The 21,317-nt window shown below is 38.3% G+C and overlaps 1 protein-coding gene across 3 annotated transcripts in view; it reads left to right on the plus strand.

Moving 5' to 3' along the window:
- Positions 1-21,317, plus strand: part of Abcb11 (ATP binding cassette subfamily B member 11) — a 69,350-nt gene that overhangs the window by 20,174 nt on the left and 27,859 nt on the right. For 2 of the 3 annotated variants that reach the window (XM_048344245.1, XM_048344247.1), the window contains exons 9-17: positions 437-611; positions 4,921-5,034; positions 9,000-9,110; positions 10,569-10,694; positions 12,622-12,825; positions 14,464-14,634; positions 15,130-15,331; positions 16,390-16,453; positions 20,141-20,240. In XM_048344245.1, coding sequence (XP_048200202.1) covers positions 437-611; positions 4,921-5,034; positions 9,000-9,110; positions 10,569-10,694; positions 12,622-12,825; positions 14,464-14,634; positions 15,130-15,331; positions 16,390-16,453; positions 20,141-20,240 — 1,267 coding nt within the window. Of the gene's footprint in view, positions 1-436; positions 612-4,920; positions 5,035-8,999; positions 9,111-10,568; positions 10,695-12,621; positions 12,826-14,463; positions 14,635-15,129; positions 15,332-16,383; positions 16,454-20,140; positions 20,241-21,317 lie in introns of all 3 variants that reach the window. The other variant, XM_048344246.1, reaches the window with a different exon arrangement.

A 21,317-nucleotide genomic window follows, 5' to 3' on the forward strand; every position in this document is an offset into this window, starting at 1 on the left:
GGCAGATGTTGATGAGTTAGTATGAATGCTAGAAATACCCAGGTAATCTGACCAGCTTATGTGAAGAGAGTTGCATTATTTTCTAATATAAATGGGATATCACCTAATGGAAGTCAACAACTAGTACTAGATCCCATATATGCAGATATTAATGTGAAAAATTAGGTTTTCTTGAGCCAGGGTTGCTCCACTGTTACTCTCATACAAGCTGCAGTCAATTTACAATGCTTGTGTAACTAAGATTATTTTTCAACTTTTTACTACCAGGTTCAACAAATAACTGGACAGAGATTATTGTGGATTTATATCCCTAAACCTGCCTTGTGTTTGAGGTGACCTTAGAATTATTGAGTCAAACCACTGCACTGTGGCCATTTTAAACATCCTGAATTTCTCAAGTGTTATTGGACTTTGTCTCCAATGTTTCTCTCCACAGGTATGAGAAGAATCTGGTGTTTGCCCAGACCTGGGGAATTAGGAAGGGGATGGTGATAGGCTTCTTTACGGGGTACATGTGGTGCCTCATCTTCTTGTGTTATGCATTGGCCTTCTGGTATGGCTCCAAACTCGTCCTGGATGAAGAGGAATACACACCAGGAACCCTTGTCCAGGTACTTGGATTTCCCTGACTTACACACAATATTTCTTGCAGGGTCTCAGAAAGCTCCTTGAATTCCACATGAGGCTTCCTGCCTAGTGTTTGAGGAAGGTCATCATCAATGATTTGATGGAGTCCATTTGTGGTGAAGACTTAGATGGATGAGACCAGCCACTTGATGACTTCCAATTCATTGAAGATATATGTTGTTTTTAGCTGTAAGACAATAATTTTTCAAGAGGGCTTGAAAGATAACATACCATAAGAATGGGAAGTCAGTGATCTCCAGCTAAACATACACAGGTCATATCACCAAGCTTAACAATCACGCAACACATGTGCCTAATGAATGTGTCATGAAACATGCTGCAGTCTAAAGTCAGTCACACCCTCACTGAATATGTAGTATAAGCTTACTTTCCTACTCAGTTGTGCTATGCTATGCCATTGTTAATGACATGGCTACATTTAATTGTCAGGGTCCTTTCAGTTATTCATGCAACTGAATGTCACATTACCAGACACATCTGAAATGCAAGGGATTCAATAGTGAGCAAAAGAAATGTGGTTTTTCCCTGCTCGGTGTTTATAGTTTGGTGAGAAGATAAGCAACAGTTAAACAATCATGGAAATGTAGCTGGTGATATGTACTTGACTAGAGGAGGGGAGTCTTTATAGTAAATAGTAGGGTCACTAGGTGTACCTAGAGCCAAGAAGCTTCTCCTAATCCCTTTGCCAAGTCTTTTTACCTTGGCTTGCAACCCCCTCCATATTCAGCTGAACAGCACCATGGCACCCTCCTACCCCACCCTTCCAGGCTCATTAGTCTCCCAATACTCTTCTGTGGTATCTGGGCTTTACCTCCAGAGCATTTGTATCTCACGGGACACTTGTATCCTTTCCCATTTGTACCCACCTTTTTCTGCCTTCCAATGGTAAAGTCTATGAAGTCAAGGAGATCAAAAGTAATTTTTTTCATTTCTATGCCATGGATATAGGAAATAGATTTACATAAAATTAAAATAATTTTTTTTCAGACAGGGTCTCCCTTTGCAACCCAGCCTAGGCTGAAACTCTTGTTTCTTGGGCCTCATTCTCTGGAGAGCTGGGATTACAGGCATGATCACCAAGCTCCACCACATAAGATTCTTGAATAAAATGCTTTGGCTGAAAATAAAAAAGAAAATGCTTTGGATGAGTATTCTGGGTGGAATAGGTGCTTTTTAAGCAGTAAAAGATCTCTACAGCTGTAGACCATAAATTTGCTAGATGAAAGCTTCCAATTTAAGATCCAGTGGTTTCATGGGAACACATTTCTAGGAAAAACAGAGTAGTGTTTTTATTTGAAAATAGAAACATTATTACTGAGTAAACTATAATCATTTTAATACTATTTTATGAGCATTAGACACTAAAAATACATTGTTTTGGCAGTGCTGGGATTTGAACTCAGAGTTTCATTCTTGCTACAAAAGTGCTTCACTACTTGAGCCACATCTACTGTCCCTTTTGCTTTAGTTTATTTTTCAGATAGGTTATTGCACTTTTGCTAGGGATCAGTCTTGGATTGTAATTCTTCTATCTCTGCCTCTCACATCCCTGGGATTATAGTTGTGTATTACTACACCCAGCCCACAACAAATAGCTTAATGCTAGGTTGTGTTTTCAGAACGAACAGGGGGCATGCCTTTGAACTTTGTTAAAAAATTAAATAGGATAATATGTGCTAAAGTACTTTAAAGGGGGCAGTAGGAAGAGTGTTACTATTATAAAAAATAATAATTTTCCCTACAGCTTATAGTTTTGAACACTGAGAACTTAAACATAAGAAGTTTGAAATGTGACTGTAAAGTTCTCCCAGTCTATTGGTCCAATTGCTCCTGAGGTTTTGCTGTTAGTCTCAGTAGCATGGTTTGTAGAAAGGGGTTTACTGAGCCAAGTCTTCCTTCCTTTCTTGTCTATAAGGAGAAGGGAGAGTAATGCATAAACAACCTTCAGAGGGGGAAAGAAACTGAAAACTGAAAATGAAATGAAGCACAGCTTCAGTTGGAAGCACCGAATGAAATCCACTTGTTGGCTTTCACACGCAAGAGTCCAATTATGGGTTTCATCTGTTGGGAAGTTAGACTATGGGCTCCTCTGTTTCTTCTGTAAAGAATTTAACATTTCAGTGTATATTTCTTCAGTACTTAACTATGTATGGACATGGTATACAATGTGTCTCAAACATTATTGTCATCAATTATCCTCTTAACTTCTTCCTATAATCCTCTGCTTACATCTCACCTTAACAAGGTGTTTTTTTTTTCCTTTTTGTAAAGAGGAGACAACCTTCAGTGGCATAATATTATTTCTCTTTATTTCCCTCTCTGTGTGTCTTTCTCCCTCTCTTTCTGTCTCTTTCCCTGTCTCTCTTTTTTCTGTCTCTCTGTTTTTCTCCCTCTCCCTCTGTGTGCTTCTATATCCCAATTTCTCTTTTCCTTTTTTCTCTTTTACACATACACAGAGTTCTTGGCTATATTTCTAAACAGCAAACTATGAAGCCTGAATGTGCCTGAGCTGAGCTAAATGTTTTAATTCACCAAACTAATTAGCAATTTGGTTTACCTAGCACATTTTGTAACACACAGGATCATTACTGGCTACATAGCAATTGGGCAAAAATGGTAGGAAGCTCACACAAATGACTATAATCAGTATCACTTATATACCGACAAGGAACCATATGTGTGGTCTGTTGAGGAAAGATGAAAGAGAACTGGATGGGTGAAAGCTGGTCATTCATGCCTCTCTTAAGTCTCAGTCTTCAGTAATAAAAAGATAAGGAAATCTTTATTCACTGTATGTTAGATGTCAAGCACTGAATGAACCATTTAGTGTAATTACCATATGTAGCACTCACAACTTCATTCTATAATTGATATCATTAGATTATCACTTCAAAAATGAAGAACTCATGAGGTTAACATATTATGACAAGTTGAATTTAGTTCTCTGTGACTCTAGACCTGATCTATTATCCACAGCTTTTCTGCTTCCAGATTTGTCTTCTAGGGGACATAGACCCTCTTTGCTCAAATCTAGCATACACAAAGATTGACTGTTCCACAGTAGTCTCCCTTCTCATACTACTATACACAAGGCTAAAGGATGTGATATTACAGTGAAAATGCTACTGCCTACTGTGATGGTACTGGGCATGTCCTTATGTCCTGTCATCCACATACTTCCCTTATCATCCTCCAGAGAGAATTCCTCCTGGAGGTCAGCATGACAACTTGTGTGAAAGCTTTCTCCTCAGCTTTAAGAGCAGTGCTGATAAAAAGAAGAGTGCTGTTTGGTAGGCACATCTGGTCATGATCAGGTGGCCTTGCCCTGACTTAATGAGATGGCTGTGTTGGTAAGCCACAGTTTCTCCAGCTCAGCACAGGAATCCATGTCTTTATACTCAGCAGCACACAGGGGTTGGGAACTAAACAGAAAGACAGCCAAGTGCCTTTGTGTAAATACTGCTCTACTAATTAGGGCAAATATCAGTTCCTTGTTTGTTTCAAAGGTTAAGCCAAGTACTAAAGATCAAACACTTAAAGCATGTCTTATTATTGCTAACAGTGGTATTCTAGCAGTAGTGATTGTATCATAGTTAATATGCTGGTAGTATTAAGAGCAGATTGGTTTTGCATATACCAACTTCTAGGATAGTCAGCTTGACCTTTGTGTCATCATTATGTTATTATTATTAATTATTTTTGTTATTATTATTATGTTGGCAGTTGTGGGGCTTGGACTCAGGGCCTAGACACTGTCCCTGAGCTTTTTTATTCAAAACTAGTGCTCTACTTCTGGTTTTCTGATAGAGACAAGAGTCTCATGAATTTTCCTGCCCAGGTTGGCTTAGAACTGTGATCTTCAGATCTCAGCTTCCTCAGTAGCTGGAATTACAGGTGTGAACCACCATCGTCTGGCCTGTGTCATTATTATTTAGGTTACCCTTTAGTCAGAAAACCATGATAAGGCTAATTACATAAATCAAAATATTGTATTGTGATTCTATCCCTTTTATATGGATATGCTTCCTGCTTATATTTATTATTTCTATTTCTTTGTAGAAGACATTCAGTAAAAACAAAACAAAACAAAAAACCCATGTCCATGGAGAAATACTTCGCAGGACAAATGTACTTCTTTAGCCTTCAAACTACTTTGGAAGAAAATTTCTGAGAAATCTCTGAGCTCACCTGTTCACCTGGATGGCTGAGGATCGTTGTTGATTTACAGACTGATGAGAATGCCTGAAAACCACGTCTCTCTTTTCCTTTCAGATTTTCCTCAGTATCATAGTAGGAGCTATAAATTTTGGCCAGGCCTCTTCTTCCTTGGAAGCCTTTGCCACTGGGCGTGCCGCAGCTGACAGCATCTTTGAGACAATAGACAGGGTATGTTAAAGCCAGAAGTGAAGCCACTAATAGTTGGGGTGGAAATGAATCTGTAAGGCATTTGTTCTTGGATGGGTGGGTGGATGGGAGTGAGGTTCTGAGTGCTATCCTTGAGCTTTCTTTTCTCAAGGCTAGTGCTATATCACTTGAGTCACAGTCTTTCCAGCTTTTTTGGTGCTTCATTAGAGATAAAATTCTCAGGAACTTTCTTACCCAGGCTGACTTTGAAACATTATCCTCAAATCTCAGCCTCCTGAGAAGCTAGGATTTCAGGTGTGAGACACTGGCTCTGGCAAGGCATTTATTCTTAAAGATAATATATAACATAATATATAATACTATATTTACATAATATATTATCATTATGTGAGGACCTATATATATCTTTATGTATATTGTCTTTATATATAATATATATGTTATCGTTATATGCAAAGCTATAAAAATGTACTTAAGTCAGCAACATTTATTAAGTGCCAGCATAAGTCAGAAGCATTACTAAGAGCTGGGAATGCAACAGTGAGCTGGAACAAAAAGTGACCCATTGAAAGTCATAATGGGAGACAGTGGTAAAGAAGTGAGCAGATTAAAAACTAATGTCCTGTCATGCTCAGTGCAACATAGTCTCTAAAACAAAGCAATGTCATAGTGCCTGTGGAGGAGGGAAGAATCTTTTAGTTGGGTGAATGGGGCATAAGGACAGGAAGGAATCCTTGAGAAACACACCTCAAGGTAGGGGAAGGACTTGGTGAACTGAAGGAGCTGAAAGAAGGCTGGTGAGAATGGGCAAAGTGAGCAAGGGCCTGAGGCTGGGGGGGTGGGGTGGGGGAGGGTAGTTATTGGAAAGGCCAGTCTCTAAGACCAAGACCAAGTTCATTCAATTGGGATATCTTTTAGCTTTGTTGTGTTTTGCTTTTTTTTTTTTTCCTTTTGAGACAGGGTCACATTAGATAGAGCAGGCTGTCCTTAAATTTGTTATTTGCCTGCCTCAGCCTGCTGAGATTGGGATTGAATGTGAAATACCATGCTTGGCCAGTTCATCTTCATATAGCATGAAATCTTCACCAATTTTGAAGGATCTTGGTAGTTTGGCTAGGATTTTACTGGTTAGTCTATGTAAGCATACTGGAAATCAAGCTAGGGAGCTCTAATTTAAGAACAGAGAGAGAAGATGAGAACTTGTTTTTCCTCTAGAAAAATGTTCTGGCCTGAGTCAGAAGCCATGGAAATCAGAGGGACTCATGGATGCCCTGAACTAAAATTGTGTTTTGCTAAACAATGAAATTTAATATACATGAAGAAATTGTTCTCTTTTATTTGGTAGGATATTTTAGATATTTTTCCATTTAACAAATTATACACACACACACACACACACACACACACACATAATCTTAATCTGTTACCTTTCAACATTTTCATTCCCTTTCAACCCACCTCTTTCCTTATTTTTTAAAAAATTTTGTGGTATATACAATGAATTCTTGACTGCCTTATTCCTACTTTCTTCCTTAATTCCTTTATTCCTTTCCCCTTGGCATGGCACCTCCCACCCCCTTGCAAGTACCCATTTCCTAGTATTTATTTTGTTGGGCTTTGACTTAGTTTTTTTTTTTTTTTTTTTTTTTTTTTTTTGCCTGTGCTGGAGCTTGAACTGAGGGCCTGAGCACTGTCCCTGGCTTCTTTTTGCTCAAGGCTAGCACTCTACCACTTGAGCCACAGTGCCCCTTCTGGCTTTTTCTGTATATATGGTGCTGAGGAATCAAACGCAGGACTTCATGTATATAAGGCAAGCACTCTACCACTAGGCTATATTCCCAGCACCTTGACTTAGTTTTTCTGAAGAATTATACCTCAGTTAATTCATTTATATTCACTTGCATACCTTCCAGTATTTTTACTGATAGATTTATAGGCACATTCTACTTTCTACAAATGAGGGTAATTGTTCAACCTATGTTTCCAAGTCTTTCCATTTCTTTATGAATGGTATAATATTATTCTTTCTAATGGATGGATAGAATTCCATGGTGCATATATAATACATTTTCTCAATCTCTTCATCCACTGAGGATCATCTGGGCTGATTCTATATCTTGGCTATGGTAAATAATACTGCAATGAATATGGTTGTGCTGATGGCATTACTATAGTCTAGTCTTGTTTGTGCTCTATTGTATAAAAGCCCAGGAGTTGGAATTGCTGGGGCATAGAGTAGTTCTATATTTAATTTTTTGAGGGACTTCCATAGTGCTGTCCAGTGTGGTTGGACAAATTTACATCCTCACCAACAGTGTAGTAGTGTTCTGTTTTGGCCAGCATTTGTTATTGTTAGTTTCTTGATAATGGTAATTCTAACTTGGGTGAGGTAAATATCAGTGTTCTTTGACTTGCATTTCTTTAATGGCCAGGGATGTTGCATATTTCTTCATGTGTTCATTGGTCATTTTTACTTCTTCTTCTAAGAAGTTTCTCTTTAAATCATTATCAAATTCATTAATTGGGCTGTTGTTTCTTTGAGGATTTCTTTGGGGTGGGGTTAACTTTTTTTTTCTGGATATTAGGCCATTGTCTGATGTATAAAAATGTATTAGACCTTTGCCTGATGGAAAAATCTTTTCCCATTCTGTGGGATTTCTCTTTGTCTTGTTAGCTATGTCCTTTGCTGTGCAGAAACTTTTAAGTTTGATGTAATCTCATTTATCTAATCTTTCTTTGGTTTGTTGTGTTTGGATTTTTACCTAGAAAGTTTCAACCTGTGCCTAGGAGCCCTAGTGTTTCTCTGCTTTTTCCTGTGATCATTTAATGATTTCTAGTCTTACATTGAGGTCTTTGATCTATTTCGAATTGATATTAGTACAAGGTGATGTATAAGGATCCAGGAAAACCTGCTTTCTATTGTGGATTTCTTTTCTCAGAGCCAGATTATTGGAAGTTTCATAAAGAGGTTGATCTGTTTGAATACCACCTTGTTCTATGGGTTGTTTTATGCTCAAAGGAAGTTATCATTGTAAAAGGGCCCTGAAACAATAACTACAAATAAAGACATTCAAGAATGATTTTATTATCTTTATTATATACTCAAGAGGAAGAAAGTGGATTACATCATACCCTCAAGTAGATCAGTGATGATGAGCTTCTATTACTGGCTGCTGCACAGGGAAAGTTTGACGTAAAGTATTCTGATAGCAGGAGTCCTTGTTCTTGTCTAGTTAGTGAAAATGGCTAAATTCTAGATTAGGCTCACTACTAACAGCAATAGAAGTGAAATTTCAGGACATAAAGAGAAAGTTGGCAGTATTTGATGACACTGGACACTTAATGTTTTAATAGTCTTCTACAGTGGATATTCATATGTAGAATTCTACTGGAGCTTAGTGTGGTGGACTGGTTGCATGATTTTAGGTAAGAAATAATCTAGGATCCTTCCCCTTCTTATCTGAAAAATAAGCAGATCACCTATCCAGTTAGATTATGGAGACTCTGTGTAAATGAAAAAAGCATACTAAAAAGCTTATACATAACACTATGTCAGTAACATGACTAATGTGTAATATAATGTATTATAGTTAATGTTATTCATTGTATATATTGATGTCATACATTATATAATAATAATGTATATTACTATTATACTTGTAACTATTATATAATGCTGATGCATATAATCTCATAGTTACAAGTCAATAAACACTAGTAATTGAATAAAGACCTCTATGTATTATGTTAATATCACATACTTAGTAACAATATATGGTAATGGAATAATATCTCACTAATATTTCAGTAAGTTATAGTGATTGTTACCACTTATTTATAAATATTTAAGGAAGAAGAAAGCTATCTGTAGCATACCTCTGGGAAATTTTACCTTGCTGTTCTGTTTTATGAGTTACTTAACACTAAGATAATCAGAAAATTTCACGTAACATGTGTGCTTGTTATGTCTTTGATATTCCTCTCAGAAACCGATCATTGACTGTATGTCAGAGGATGGTTACAAGCTGGATCGAATCAAGGGTGAAATTGAATTCCACAATGTGACCTTCCATTATCCTTCCAGACCAAATGTAAAGGTGAGTGCCAGCCTTTTCCCTGGAAGCAGTAGACATTTGATTCTTTGATGATTCATTTCTACAGCCACAGATGGCTTGGTTTTCTGAAGCCTGACTCAGTTGTTAGAAATAAAAGAACGTGTTTCTCTGTAAGTATACAAAGGTTGTACCCCTCTTAGGTGACGCACCACATCTTTGGAATGATTATATTGTGCAAATCCTTCTGATGGGAACATGGCTTAACAGCACATTCAAACTGAATCAACCCTACAATGCTGTGGTGAAATGAGTGGCAGATCCTGTCATTCTAAGCACATGATAAATAGATGACAAGGCAATCAGCAAACAAGAAGCATGCCTTCAGTGTCACTGCTTAGAGATGAAAGAGGGTGGGGCACAATAATTAGGTAGGAATGAGTGGCCACAGGAAGCAGCTGTCTGTAGCTGTTTACTTCCCACCTGTAACACACCAGACTCACTCCACTACCCTTCACAAGAAGGGGATTGGAGATTTGTTTGTTTATCTTGTACTAAGTCTTTATTCAGGGCAAATAGTAAAGGAAATCTACAGTTTTCCTGAGCCTACAAAGACCTATAAAGGTAAACTCTGCTACAGAAAATGAGAATATCTCCCTTGAATGAGCTGGCTTTGAAATGAGACTTATTCTTCCTTTTTATCTCATTGTCCCCGCCCCCGCCCCCGGAAGCAGTACTGGGGGTTGTGCTCAGGGTCTTGTGCTTGCTCAGCTTGCTTACTTAGTTGGTGCGCTACCACTTGAGCTACATGACCAGCTCTGCATTTGTGGAGATGGAATCTCATAGACTTTATTGCATGGGCTGGCTTTGAATTATGGAGTTCGTCTCAAACCATGATCTTCCCAAACTCCACATCCCAAGTAGCTGAAATTATAGGCCTGAGCCATTGTGATCATCCAGAGTGTTTAAAATTAGGTTTTGGAATAAAACTTTTGAGCTGGGTGCTGATGGCTCACACCTGTAATCCTACCTGTAATCCCACCTGTAATCACTCAGGTGGTTGAGATCTGAGGACTGTGGTTCAAAGCCAGCCATGGTAGGAAACTCTATGAGACTCTTATCTTCAATTAACCACCACAAAACTAGAAGTAGAAATGTGGGTCAAAGTGGTAGAGTGCTAGCCTTGAGCAAAAGAGCCCAGGCCCTGAGTTCAAGCCCCACAACTGACAAAAACAAAACAATAAAAAACCTTTTAAAGTTAGCTTGGATTTTTTTTTTTACTAATATTAGCACATATCATTTTACTTATTGGCCACAGCTATTAAGCACTGTGCTAAATGTGGAAACCTTACCCTAGGTACTGTGGGGGCATAAGGAGACATACACACATGTAGTTTCCTTACAAAGGGCCCTATCTTGCAGCTGAATTGTTTGGTTTGGTTCACAGTGATAATTTGAACTTTTAAATTTTCTTTTAAGGTTTTCATTTTCTTTCTTCTCCAGATTTTAAATAACCTCTGCATGGTCATTAAACCAGGGGAAATGACAGCTCTGGTGGGATCCAGTGGGGCTGGAAAAAGTACAGCACTACAGCTCATTCAGAGATTCTATGACCCCTGTGAAGGCATGGTATGTATCTTCCAGAAACTTCTCAATGGGTGGGGACTAGGAAGTACAAAGAGTAGTACAATGCCAAATGGAGGCAGTCCTGGAATATGCATAGCCTGCATTGACAGGACATGTTTTCTGCATAGTGACAATCCTCAGTGACTACCTGAGTACAGTTTCTGAGTCATCACTAAGTGTGCAGACACATTAAAACTTGTATTGCTGCTTACTGGGTGAATCAACAATCAGGCCCACCCCTTTGTGTAGTATCAAAATCATTATATATTACTTAAGTTCCTCCAAATGCTAAGGATACAAAAGAGAACACAGCTAGAACTCTACAGGGAACATCTAGAAATCTACAGGGAACAACCTTTAATTATTGTTTTGAAAAATTGGATTAAAAAAATTTTAAGACACCCCTATAACTCTAAAGTACTCAGGAGGTTGAAATCTGAGGATCATGAATTCAAAGTCAGCTTAGGCAGGAAAGTCCATGAGACTCTTGTCTTCAATTAACCACCAAAAAAACAGAAGTAAGGCTATAGCTCAAGCACCACTGTTGAGCAAAAAAGCTAAGGGACAATGCCCAGGTCCCATTGCTAACACATGTATATACATACATACACACACACACAAACACACATGTACACACACAATTTTTTTTGCCAGTCCTGGGACTTGAACTCAGGGTCTTGGCGTTGTCCTGAGCTTCTTTTGTTCAAGGCTATCACTCAACCACTTGAGCCACAGCCCCATATCTGTTTTTTTCTGTTTATGTGGTACTGAAGAATCGAACCCAGGGCTTCATGCATGCTAGGCAAGCACTCTACCACTAAACCACACTCCAAGCGTACACACACAATTTTGAATGCATAATTTCACAAATACTTCTTGTCTTATTTTCCTTGGGTTTATTTAAGGAAACATAGACCAAAAAAAATATATAACACTAATAATTGCCTCTTGTTTATCATACATCTATCATATGTTATGTTAGATGCCCCTTACAAAGGATTCATTCCTCACTTTCACAATAATCTACAAAGGTATCTATGAACATTTTCTATACAAGGATGAAGAGTCAAAGGGACTGAGACTTGCTCAGGTCATTTAGCTAGCAGGGGACCAAGCCAGGATTTGCATGTAGGTTTGTGGATGACAAAGCTCCTGCTCTTTGCACTCTGCCTCAGAATTATGGTTATTGGCTTCCAGCTGATGTCTTGAGGTGTCCTTGTTTGTCTGCATATTCAGTACCACAGATATAATAAGTTACCCAGGATACTATGCTGTTACATTGGTTGGGCAAACAGCCTAGAACTTTCCTCAGACATACATGCCCTTCTCAGTTGGGCATTCTTTACTATATGCCACCCCAGCATTCTGAATCTTCGAAAAATCATCATTTAAAACATTTATTATTAAGTAGTTGTACAAAGAGGTTACAATTCCATAACTCAGGTTATGAGTACAATGCTTCTTGATCAGTGTCACCCCTTCCATGGATCTCCTTCATTTCTCCACTCCCTTCCTACCCTCTAATAATGTGGTTCAATTTTTACATAATGTACATTGAACATAATGACTGCATTTGCTCACCCTTTCTCTTCCATTCTTGCTCCTCTTCATTGTCCTCCCCCAATATGTTGATTTTTTTAATACAAGACATAAAGATTTTTTTGTCTTTTTTATTCTCATTTATAGCTTCAATGAATTTTGAAAATAAATAAATAATGTTTTATTTTCTTTACATATCCTTCTGAGTAACTAGAATTACAGAGATGAGCCACTGGAGTCCAGATAATGTTGTCAGTCTTTTTCATGAGCGACATTTTAAGAGGGACTGTTCTAGAACAATCTTGTCAGTCTCTATGCAACTACACTTCGTGGTAGGATTCATAACCTTGAAGGGTTCAAAGCAGTGCCCTGTTGTTCTCATCCGGTCTAGGTGACTCTGGATGGCCATGACATCCGCTCTCTTAATGTCCAGTGGCTGAGAAATCAGATTGGGATAGTGGAGCAGGAGCCAGTTCTGTTCTCCACCACTATCGCAGAAAACATCCGATATGGCAAAGAAGAGGCCACAATGGAAGACATTGTCCGAGCTGCCAAGGCTGCCAATGCCTACAATTTCATCATGAACCTGCCACAGGTAGCACTAGCCTTACATTCCATGGTAAACCTGGGAGTCATAGAAGGAAGAAGGTTACATAAAAATGCACATCTTGGTTTGATTGAATTCTGGGTTGTTAAATTCTTTTTTTTTGGCAAGTCCTGGGGCTTGAACTCAGGGCCTGAGCACTGTCCCTGGCTTCTTTTTGCTCAAGGCTAGCACTCTGCCACTTGAGCCACAGTGCCACTTCTGGCCGTTTTCTGTATATGTGGTGCTGGGGAATTGAACCCAGGGCTTCATGTATAGGAGGCAAGCACTCTTGCCACTAGGCCATATCCCCAGCCCGGGGTTGTTAACTTCTTAATGCCCTGTTAGGTGTCAGGACTGTAGATGTACCATGAGTTTATGTTTTCATCTCATGCCTATAATCCTAGCTATTCAGGAAGCTGAGATCTGAGGATCATGGTTCAAAGCCAGCCCAGGCATGAAAGTCTATGAGACTCTTATCTATAATAAACAACTCAGAAAAAGCCAGAAGTGGCACTGTGGCTCAAGTGGTAGAACACTAGCCTTGAGTATAAAGAGGCTCCAGGATAGTGCCCAGGCCCTTAGTTTAAGCTCCAGGACTGACAAAAAACAACAACAACAAAAAGAATGTGTCCAAAATATGCTAAATTTATCATGAGGCACTACTTGTACAATGCTCTCTTTATGTCCATCAGTGTGTTAATCACTTTTCTGTCACTGTACTAAAGCTTGAGATAAACAACTAAACTTAAAATAGCACAACACAAAAGCAGGAGAGGCAGGTGGTCTGGCTATGAGTCAAAGATCTTGAACACTTCATATTTGTATTTCTAAATTACCTTATAAATAGTCTTGCAGTTATAAGTGAGTATGCTGCAGTCAAGTGGTTGAAACGTAGAAGTCTCTAGAATCGGGCTTAACTCAATATCAAGCTTCTCTAGGTACCAGCTTTATGAGTTTCCAAATTTCCATAAAGCTATTTTACCTCTTTATAGCCAGTGTTTCTTTACTCTCCAGATACAGAGAGCAGCAATATCTTCTATATGTGGTGTCTCTGGAGATTGTATGAGTTGATACATACACAATTTCAGCACCATGCTTTATATGTGTTAGGAACTCAAATCATATTGGCTAATTCTAAACAAGATAAAATCTAATAACTAGAACCATATTGTTAGATTCTGGCGTAGTGTGAGGCCTTGGAGATCTTCTATAACCATTTGTTATCCATGGTTAAATGGTGCTATATAAAGCCATATATGATTATATGATTGTAAAGTGCCTTTGAACTTTCATTCACATATAGATCTTTCAGCATTATGTTTTGTTGGAGACAAGGACTAAGATATTTCAGGCTTTGATATTTCAGACTGATCAACTTTTACTTTGGTTGGAAATTTGTATTTGAAGTTAGGCTAAAGAGGAACATTTATACAGCTCACTGCACCTGGAAATAAAAGCATAAATTATTGTCTTTATCTTGAATGCAAATGTTGATTAGATCATCTGTTTTGGAAGTGGTATTTCTTTCATTAAAAGTTGGCCCTGTGGAAATTCATGCTTGCAGAGGAAGTTAGAAAAGATCTCTTACTGGCTCACTGTGAGGAACCATCCTCTTCTCCCTGATTACCAGCATCCTGTTCTTCCTAGCAATTTGACACTCTGGTTGGAGAAGGAGGAGGCCAGATGAGCGGTGGCCAGAAACAAAGAATAGCCATTGCTAGAGCCCTTATCCGAAACCCCAAGATCCTTATTTTAGACATGGCCACTTCAGCATTGGACAATGAGAGTGAATCCATGGTACAAGAAGAACTGAATAAGGTTTGTGGAAAGTCTTAGTTCATTCTCAAGGTCTGTGTGGAAATGCTTGCACTGATGAAGGAAAGATTGTTTCTTGGGGCAGGGGGTGGGGCGGGGGGAGGACATGGTTTGACATGGATTCTTGACTCCAATCTAATCATTTGCAAAGTATCAGCTGACTAAAATACTCCTCATGATGAACAGAACAGGGCTATAATGATTTGCTTCCAATAGCTGTACATGTAAAATACCAGTCTTAAACTATTATTAAGACTAACATGATTTTTTTTTAACATCTTCCCACCCCATTTTATGCTGTTGATTGTGTGGTGACTAGACTAATGTGTGATGAGATTTATAGCTACAAGAAACTGTTCTGGCCTTTTCTAAAGCCCGTACAGCCTTTGTAAGTGTATGTTCAAGTCTGTAGCTTACTTGTAGATTCTTGAGTGATCTGAAGGCTATGTCAGCTCTGTCTTGTGGTCTTGTTTGATGGGGTGCCACATGTTCCTACAGATTCAGCATGGGCACACGATCATCTCGGTTGCCCACCGCCTCTCCACCGTCAGAGTGGCAGATGTCATCATTGGTTTTGAACATGGTGCAGCTGTGGAAAGAGGAACCCATGAAGAGCTGTTGGAAAGGAAAGGCGTCTACTTCACACTGGTGACATTGCAAAGCCAAGGAGATCAGGCCCTCCATAAAGAGGATGGGCAGGGCAAGTACCTTTTCCCTTTCTCTGAACACTATATTAAACACAGGCTTTCCATGCCTGATTTCATCTCCTTACAGCCCTAGCAGACATTATATAGATGATAAAGGGTATATCTGAAGCTCAGGAGGATATTGGATCAAGTCATAGAGCTAAACCCAAGATCTCCTAGAGTCTTCAATTCCATTCCTTTTGTTTACTCTTTGCAAATAGTAGACGCTTTTGAGTATGTCCTGCACACCAGAGGTATTGATTCTTACTGTTTGAGTGAATTCATCAATGACTAAAAAGTTTCATACTTATTTTCAAATATAAACATTTCAGGCCCTAGCCCATCTTCTCTTTATCAATCTGAACTTTCAAAGTTGGTGGTTATCCTAAGCTAAATTAACTAACCTCTCTAAACTTTCTTCATGATTTAATTTTGTATTTGTGAACCACAGTAGCCCTAACTACTGCACACATATAACACAAATCATTTTGGATAGGATTTAAAAAAGTTTGATCTATAATTTTTTGTTACTTTCTAGTGGGCTTTCCTTACATATTTCACATTAAAATATACCTATTTCTAAAGTGGTAACAGATGAGCATATATTTCATATGACTTAATTGTATTCAACCTTTTTTACTTATTTTATTTATTGGGATGGTGATGGACAGGGAAGTTATAGTTAGAAAAGTAAGGCAATGAGTACATTTCTTTTAAACAGTTACCTCTCCCTCATTTTCTCCTACTTACCACTCCCTACTCCCCTCCCCCTCCCCAAGTTGTAAAGTTCATTTCTAACATAGTGTCTAGTGAGTATCATTGTTGTATTAGGTCATCCTTTGTCCTGCTGTTTCTGTGATTCCCTTTCCCTTCCACACATCAGATAAACTTATATACAAGACATATATTGGACAAGTTCCAAATTGTACTTACTGTAACAAAGTTAGCAGAATGTTTGGCAGCAGACATTGTAGCTACATCCTATGTAAACACAGTAAATAATTCTATTTAAATATGACTCTTGTGGTTGAATCCACTAAGGAATGACTCTTCTTATGTCGAATAGGAAAAGATGCCACTGAAGATGATACGCCCCAGCCAAACTTCAGCAGAGGGGGCTACCAGGATAGTTTGAGGTAAGCTCAACCATGTGACAGACTTTAAAGTTGTCAGGTATTTTTAGGAGGCCTTTGTGTCTATGATCCTCAGGCCTGTCTCAGATACAATAAGGAAAGCTTAGGCAGATTCCCAGGTTTTATGGAGTAAGTGTGTGCCAAGGAAAGCTTCCTTGGTACATTCAATGTATATATTTCATGGGGATTTTGTTTTATGTGTGCTTCTCAACTGTTTGAGTGCAGGGTCATGACAGAGAATTGTCTGATGGAAAGATTGCTTATGGAGATGAGAAAGGGGATTTAAAAATAAGTTTAGCTGTGTATTGTGGCACACATCTGTAATCCCAGTACTCAGGAAGCAAGGCAGGAGGATCTCTAGATTGAAACCAACCTAAGATATGTAGTGAGACCTAGGACAACCTGGACTACATAGTAAGACCTTTGCTTTTCTAGAAGAAAAAAAAAATCTGATTGTAGTCTTTTCCCCACTCAAGCTAACTGTGGTATGAGATCTTGTCTTTTATGAAGATCATCTTCATGTATTTAGCTCCATTTTTTAATCTACCAAGAGACAATTGAAAATCAAACACTTTTGCTCTTCAAGTAAGGAATCTGATGTCGAATTTTCCTCAGTCAGATAAAACTAAAACGTATTTCTTAGTTTTAAAAGAGAATGTCTCTAAATGACATGTTTTTTTTTGTCTGTATCAATATGTAAGTATCTTCAAAACATTGGAGTATTGTTAGCTTGACTTTAAAGTTAATCTTTCATCCTGGCTTAAGAGTTTCACTAAAAAATGTTTTATAGCATTGAAAGTCATGTATTAAGAATTCTTCCCGGGGGAGGGGGGTTTGAGGGACAAGGTAACAAACAGTACAAGAAATGTACCCAATGCCTAATGTATGAAACTGTAACCTCTCTGTACATCAGTTTTATAATAAAAATTAAAAAAAAAAAGAATTCTGCCCAAGAATATTTGTCTACATTCATGAAAATACTAGTCAGGATTTCCTTTCTTTACATTAGGAAACTAGTAGCAGGTGATGGTTCTCCCATTGTTTTTCACTGTCACCATTACCATTTCTAAGATATTAAGTCAAGACTACTTGGATCAAAGATTCAATTGTAAGACTTGTTTATTTAAGATGATTAATTGTTTACAGAACACAGAGGAGTTAGTGATGCTTGAAATAAAATATTCAGGTAGCAACTCCTATTACTGTCCTTGTTTTCAAACATTGGTGGATATTTCAGGCTCTGGTATGTCATTTCTTTATGAATCTAAATTCTCAGGCTTGGTTTACTTTTTATTAGCTTATACTAGTTAGACAGGGGGAATTTCCTTGTTACATCTCCACCCATGTTTAACACCGTCTTCCAGAATCCCATTCCCTTGTCTCACTCCCTGCCACATTTGCTTTATTATTTTTTCTCTCTTCAGAGCAAGTCTACTGAATTTATTTTTAAGATTAGTGCTTGTTTTTTTACTTTAATGATTTTGGAAAATAACATGTCCAGAGCTTTGAGTTATTATATGAAGTAAAAAATATAAAAATTGCTAAACTTACTAGGCAATCTTGATGGACATCTGGAAGTATATTTAATCGTGAGTAAAATAACAGTCAATAGAAATACCAACATGAAGATTCTAGTTACCCTCTAAACACAGAGTGATAAGGCACTGTTTTTGATTCATTAAGTTAAAATAAAGGGATCTGGTGGTTATGCCAACAAGAATGTAAATGTTTGGTCAACATTCAGGGTGGAAAAAAAGTTCTTCCCAAGGTCTAGGTACTTTTATTTCATTTATTATTAGAAATAGATAGCCATTTTTGACATAAGTATTTCCTGTTTCTCACAAGTTCTAAATTTTAGTGACTAGGATGAGAAATCCAGAGATACAATCTATAGACAGAAAGTAGCTATTAGCCTTCTGCAGAGAAAGATATACATTTCAATAAAGAAAACTGCTAAAAAAATCTCTATGCAGAGATTTAGGTTTTATGCTAGAAGGTTACTAAATAAAGTATTAATTTGTATCCTTTTTCTTCAGTTTTATTTTTCCTGATGACTGAGATCTTCTTCAGCATGTATTTTAGATACAAAAACAATTAAGTGGATTATTCAGTATAATGTCCCAAATAATAATGGAGAGAGAGAGAGACAGAGAGAGAGAAGTTAGTCACCCATCTAACCATTTTTTTCTTTGTTGTAAAAAATGTAGTGCAGAGATTCTGAGAGGGGAAGGACATGTGATGTATTGTTTCAGAAAGGGGTGTGGTGTGATCTTACGCCAGTGTTTTTGATAAGCCTGGGAAGAAACTATGGACAGTGGGCACTGGTCCAGTGTATTTTCCCAGCACACTTAGTACTCATAGTCTCATGATAGCCTATGCCAGGCAGGAGGAATGGTTTGGAGGATGAGATGCGACAGTGAGACTTAAGAAATACAAGATTAAAGTAGCAGAAACCCAAGAGGACACTGCTATAAGTCTTCCATGTTCAGAACAGCAAGGTAGAAGTACTTGTCAATGATATCATGATACTCCTTCCTCTTCACACACTCCCTCTTTGGTGTCTATTGCTATGAGTTTGCTTTGGATCCAAGACCTTGAGTCTCATCTCGGTCTTGCACCTTATCTATATGTAGGTGACACCACCTCTTCTTCACCTTCTGGAAAAGATGTCCTAGCATCACCTATCTAATTCAAAGGAATAATGACAGTAGCAGGCAAGATAAGAAGGATCTAGAGAAGGGAAAGAAAAACGAGGGTTTAAGATATCACAAGAAATATACTCACTGCCTTATTATGTAACTGTACCCCTTTTGCACAACACCTCGTCAACAAAATTTAATTAATAATAATTAAAAAAAGAAGGAATGGGAGTATCCCCGAGGTCACTCTGGGGACAGAGAGGAGGGGTGGGGAGTTGGTTCCATTTCCAGTCATGTGACACTTGGCAAGAGTCTTCATGTGCAAGAACAAGGAAGAGGGAGGACTTCAGGTAATTGCTCAGTCTTGAACCTGGGTGACTGATTGGCAGAGCCATTAAAAGAGCAGGGTGTCATATTAGGTAATCGAGCTGACTTGTTGCTGATTTCTCAGGAGGCTGGATGAGCAGACGGTCACATTTACCACCTTGGAATTTGTTGTAGTCTAATTTTCTCTGGATGAAAAAATTTGCAGGGTAATTAGTTTCATCTAGGGTGTGCTAGAGTCATAAAGGCATGCCTATTTAATAACTCCAGCATTTCTTTTACTGTTCAACGAGAAAAATAGAGAGAGAGAGAGAGAGAGACAGAGACAGAGACAGAGGCAGAGATAAAAGAGATTGAATGTATGCCCTAACCAGAATGGTAACTAAAAGCAGTGAAAAATTTTCTTTGCCATGATAGCAGTTGGCATAATTTATGATCTTGGCATGTATTAGAGCCCTGGGCATTTTTAATAGGTTGGTGGGACAGCTAGATTCTCCTTTATTCCTCTGAATCTAGGTTGGACAGTTCCAGAGTCTGGGGCCCATAGCAATCAACCTGATCTACTCTGACCCAAGACAAGGTCCTTCAAACCTAACCTGGAAGGTCCTCGTTGCCATATGACCTGTCAAACATTTCTGTTTATTTGACATGTGATGAAAGCTTGGACATCAGTGGAATTATGTTCCAAACTGCCCACCGTCTACAGACTCTTTCTCTTTATTTACAGAGCTTCCATCCGGCAACACTCCAGGTCTCAGCTTTCTCAACTGGCACATGAACCTCCAATGACTGTTGTAGATCATAAGTCTACTTTCGAAGACACAAAGGTCAGGCACCAGTCACCTGTGGGGATAGTGGAAGGAGTCTCTCCTGGGCTTTTAAAATGCCCTTTTTACCTGAGCATATATGTTTTCTATGTGTACATCTGTGATGGTTCACTGACTCAGATGAAATAGAAGAAGGAAGACGAGGACTCAGTGAAAGCCCTACATTACATATAATTCTAAAAAAGAAACACAAATTAACTAATTAATTACTGTGAAGAATATGTGCTAACTAAAATAGAGCTATTAACGAACCATTCTACTAAACAGAGAAATGGTATTTATTATATATGTTTAGGAAGTATTTACTTAGGGCTTGGAGTGTGGCTTGGTGGTAGAATGTTTGCCTGGTATGCTTGAAAACCTGGGTTCAATTGCTCAGTACTACATAAACAGGAAAAGCCAGAAGTGGTGCTGTGGCTCAAGTGGTATAGTGCTAGCCTTGAGCAAAAAGAAGCTCAGGGACAGTGCCCAGACCCACAGTTCAAGCCCCAGGACTGGCAAATTTTTTTTTACTTATATGCAGGTATCTTTTTGAAGCTAAAAAATACTCAAAAGTATTTTCTGGTTTGATTTTTAAAGACTTCTCTTAAAATATAATAAAATTGGAAAAATAGTTGACCCATAAAGGTATTTGATAAGTGTAGTCAAAACTTTTGAATTACAAGAGGCCCATTCATAAGCAGTATCCTGCTCTTGAAATCAGTATTAATTTCCACAAAAGGCAACCATCCAACCTCTTCTAAGCCTATCCCAATCTTGATACTCTCATTCAGGTTTTGTGCTCAGCATTTTACTACTTGAGCCATTCCTCTAGTTGGGCATTTTGCTGGTAATCTGAGATGGGGGTCTCATAGACTTTTCTATGTGGGCTGACTTTGAACCTTTTCCTGTAGGTCTCAGCTTCCAGGGAAGCTGGGATTACAAGCATGAGCCATTGGCACCTGGTTGATGCTCTCATTTGCAATCCCCTATAAGCCTCACATCATGGCATTTTTCTTACTGAGCTCTGTTTGAAATTATGCTATCTTATTCCTTACTAAATTCAAGCTAATCTATTACATCTTACTTTTGTTGAGT

This window comes from Perognathus longimembris, chromosome 4, assembly GCF_023159225.1.
Source record: "Perognathus longimembris pacificus isolate PPM17 chromosome 4, ASM2315922v1, whole genome shotgun sequence".
NCBI lineage: Eukaryota > Metazoa > Chordata > Mammalia > Rodentia > Heteromyidae > Perognathus > Perognathus longimembris.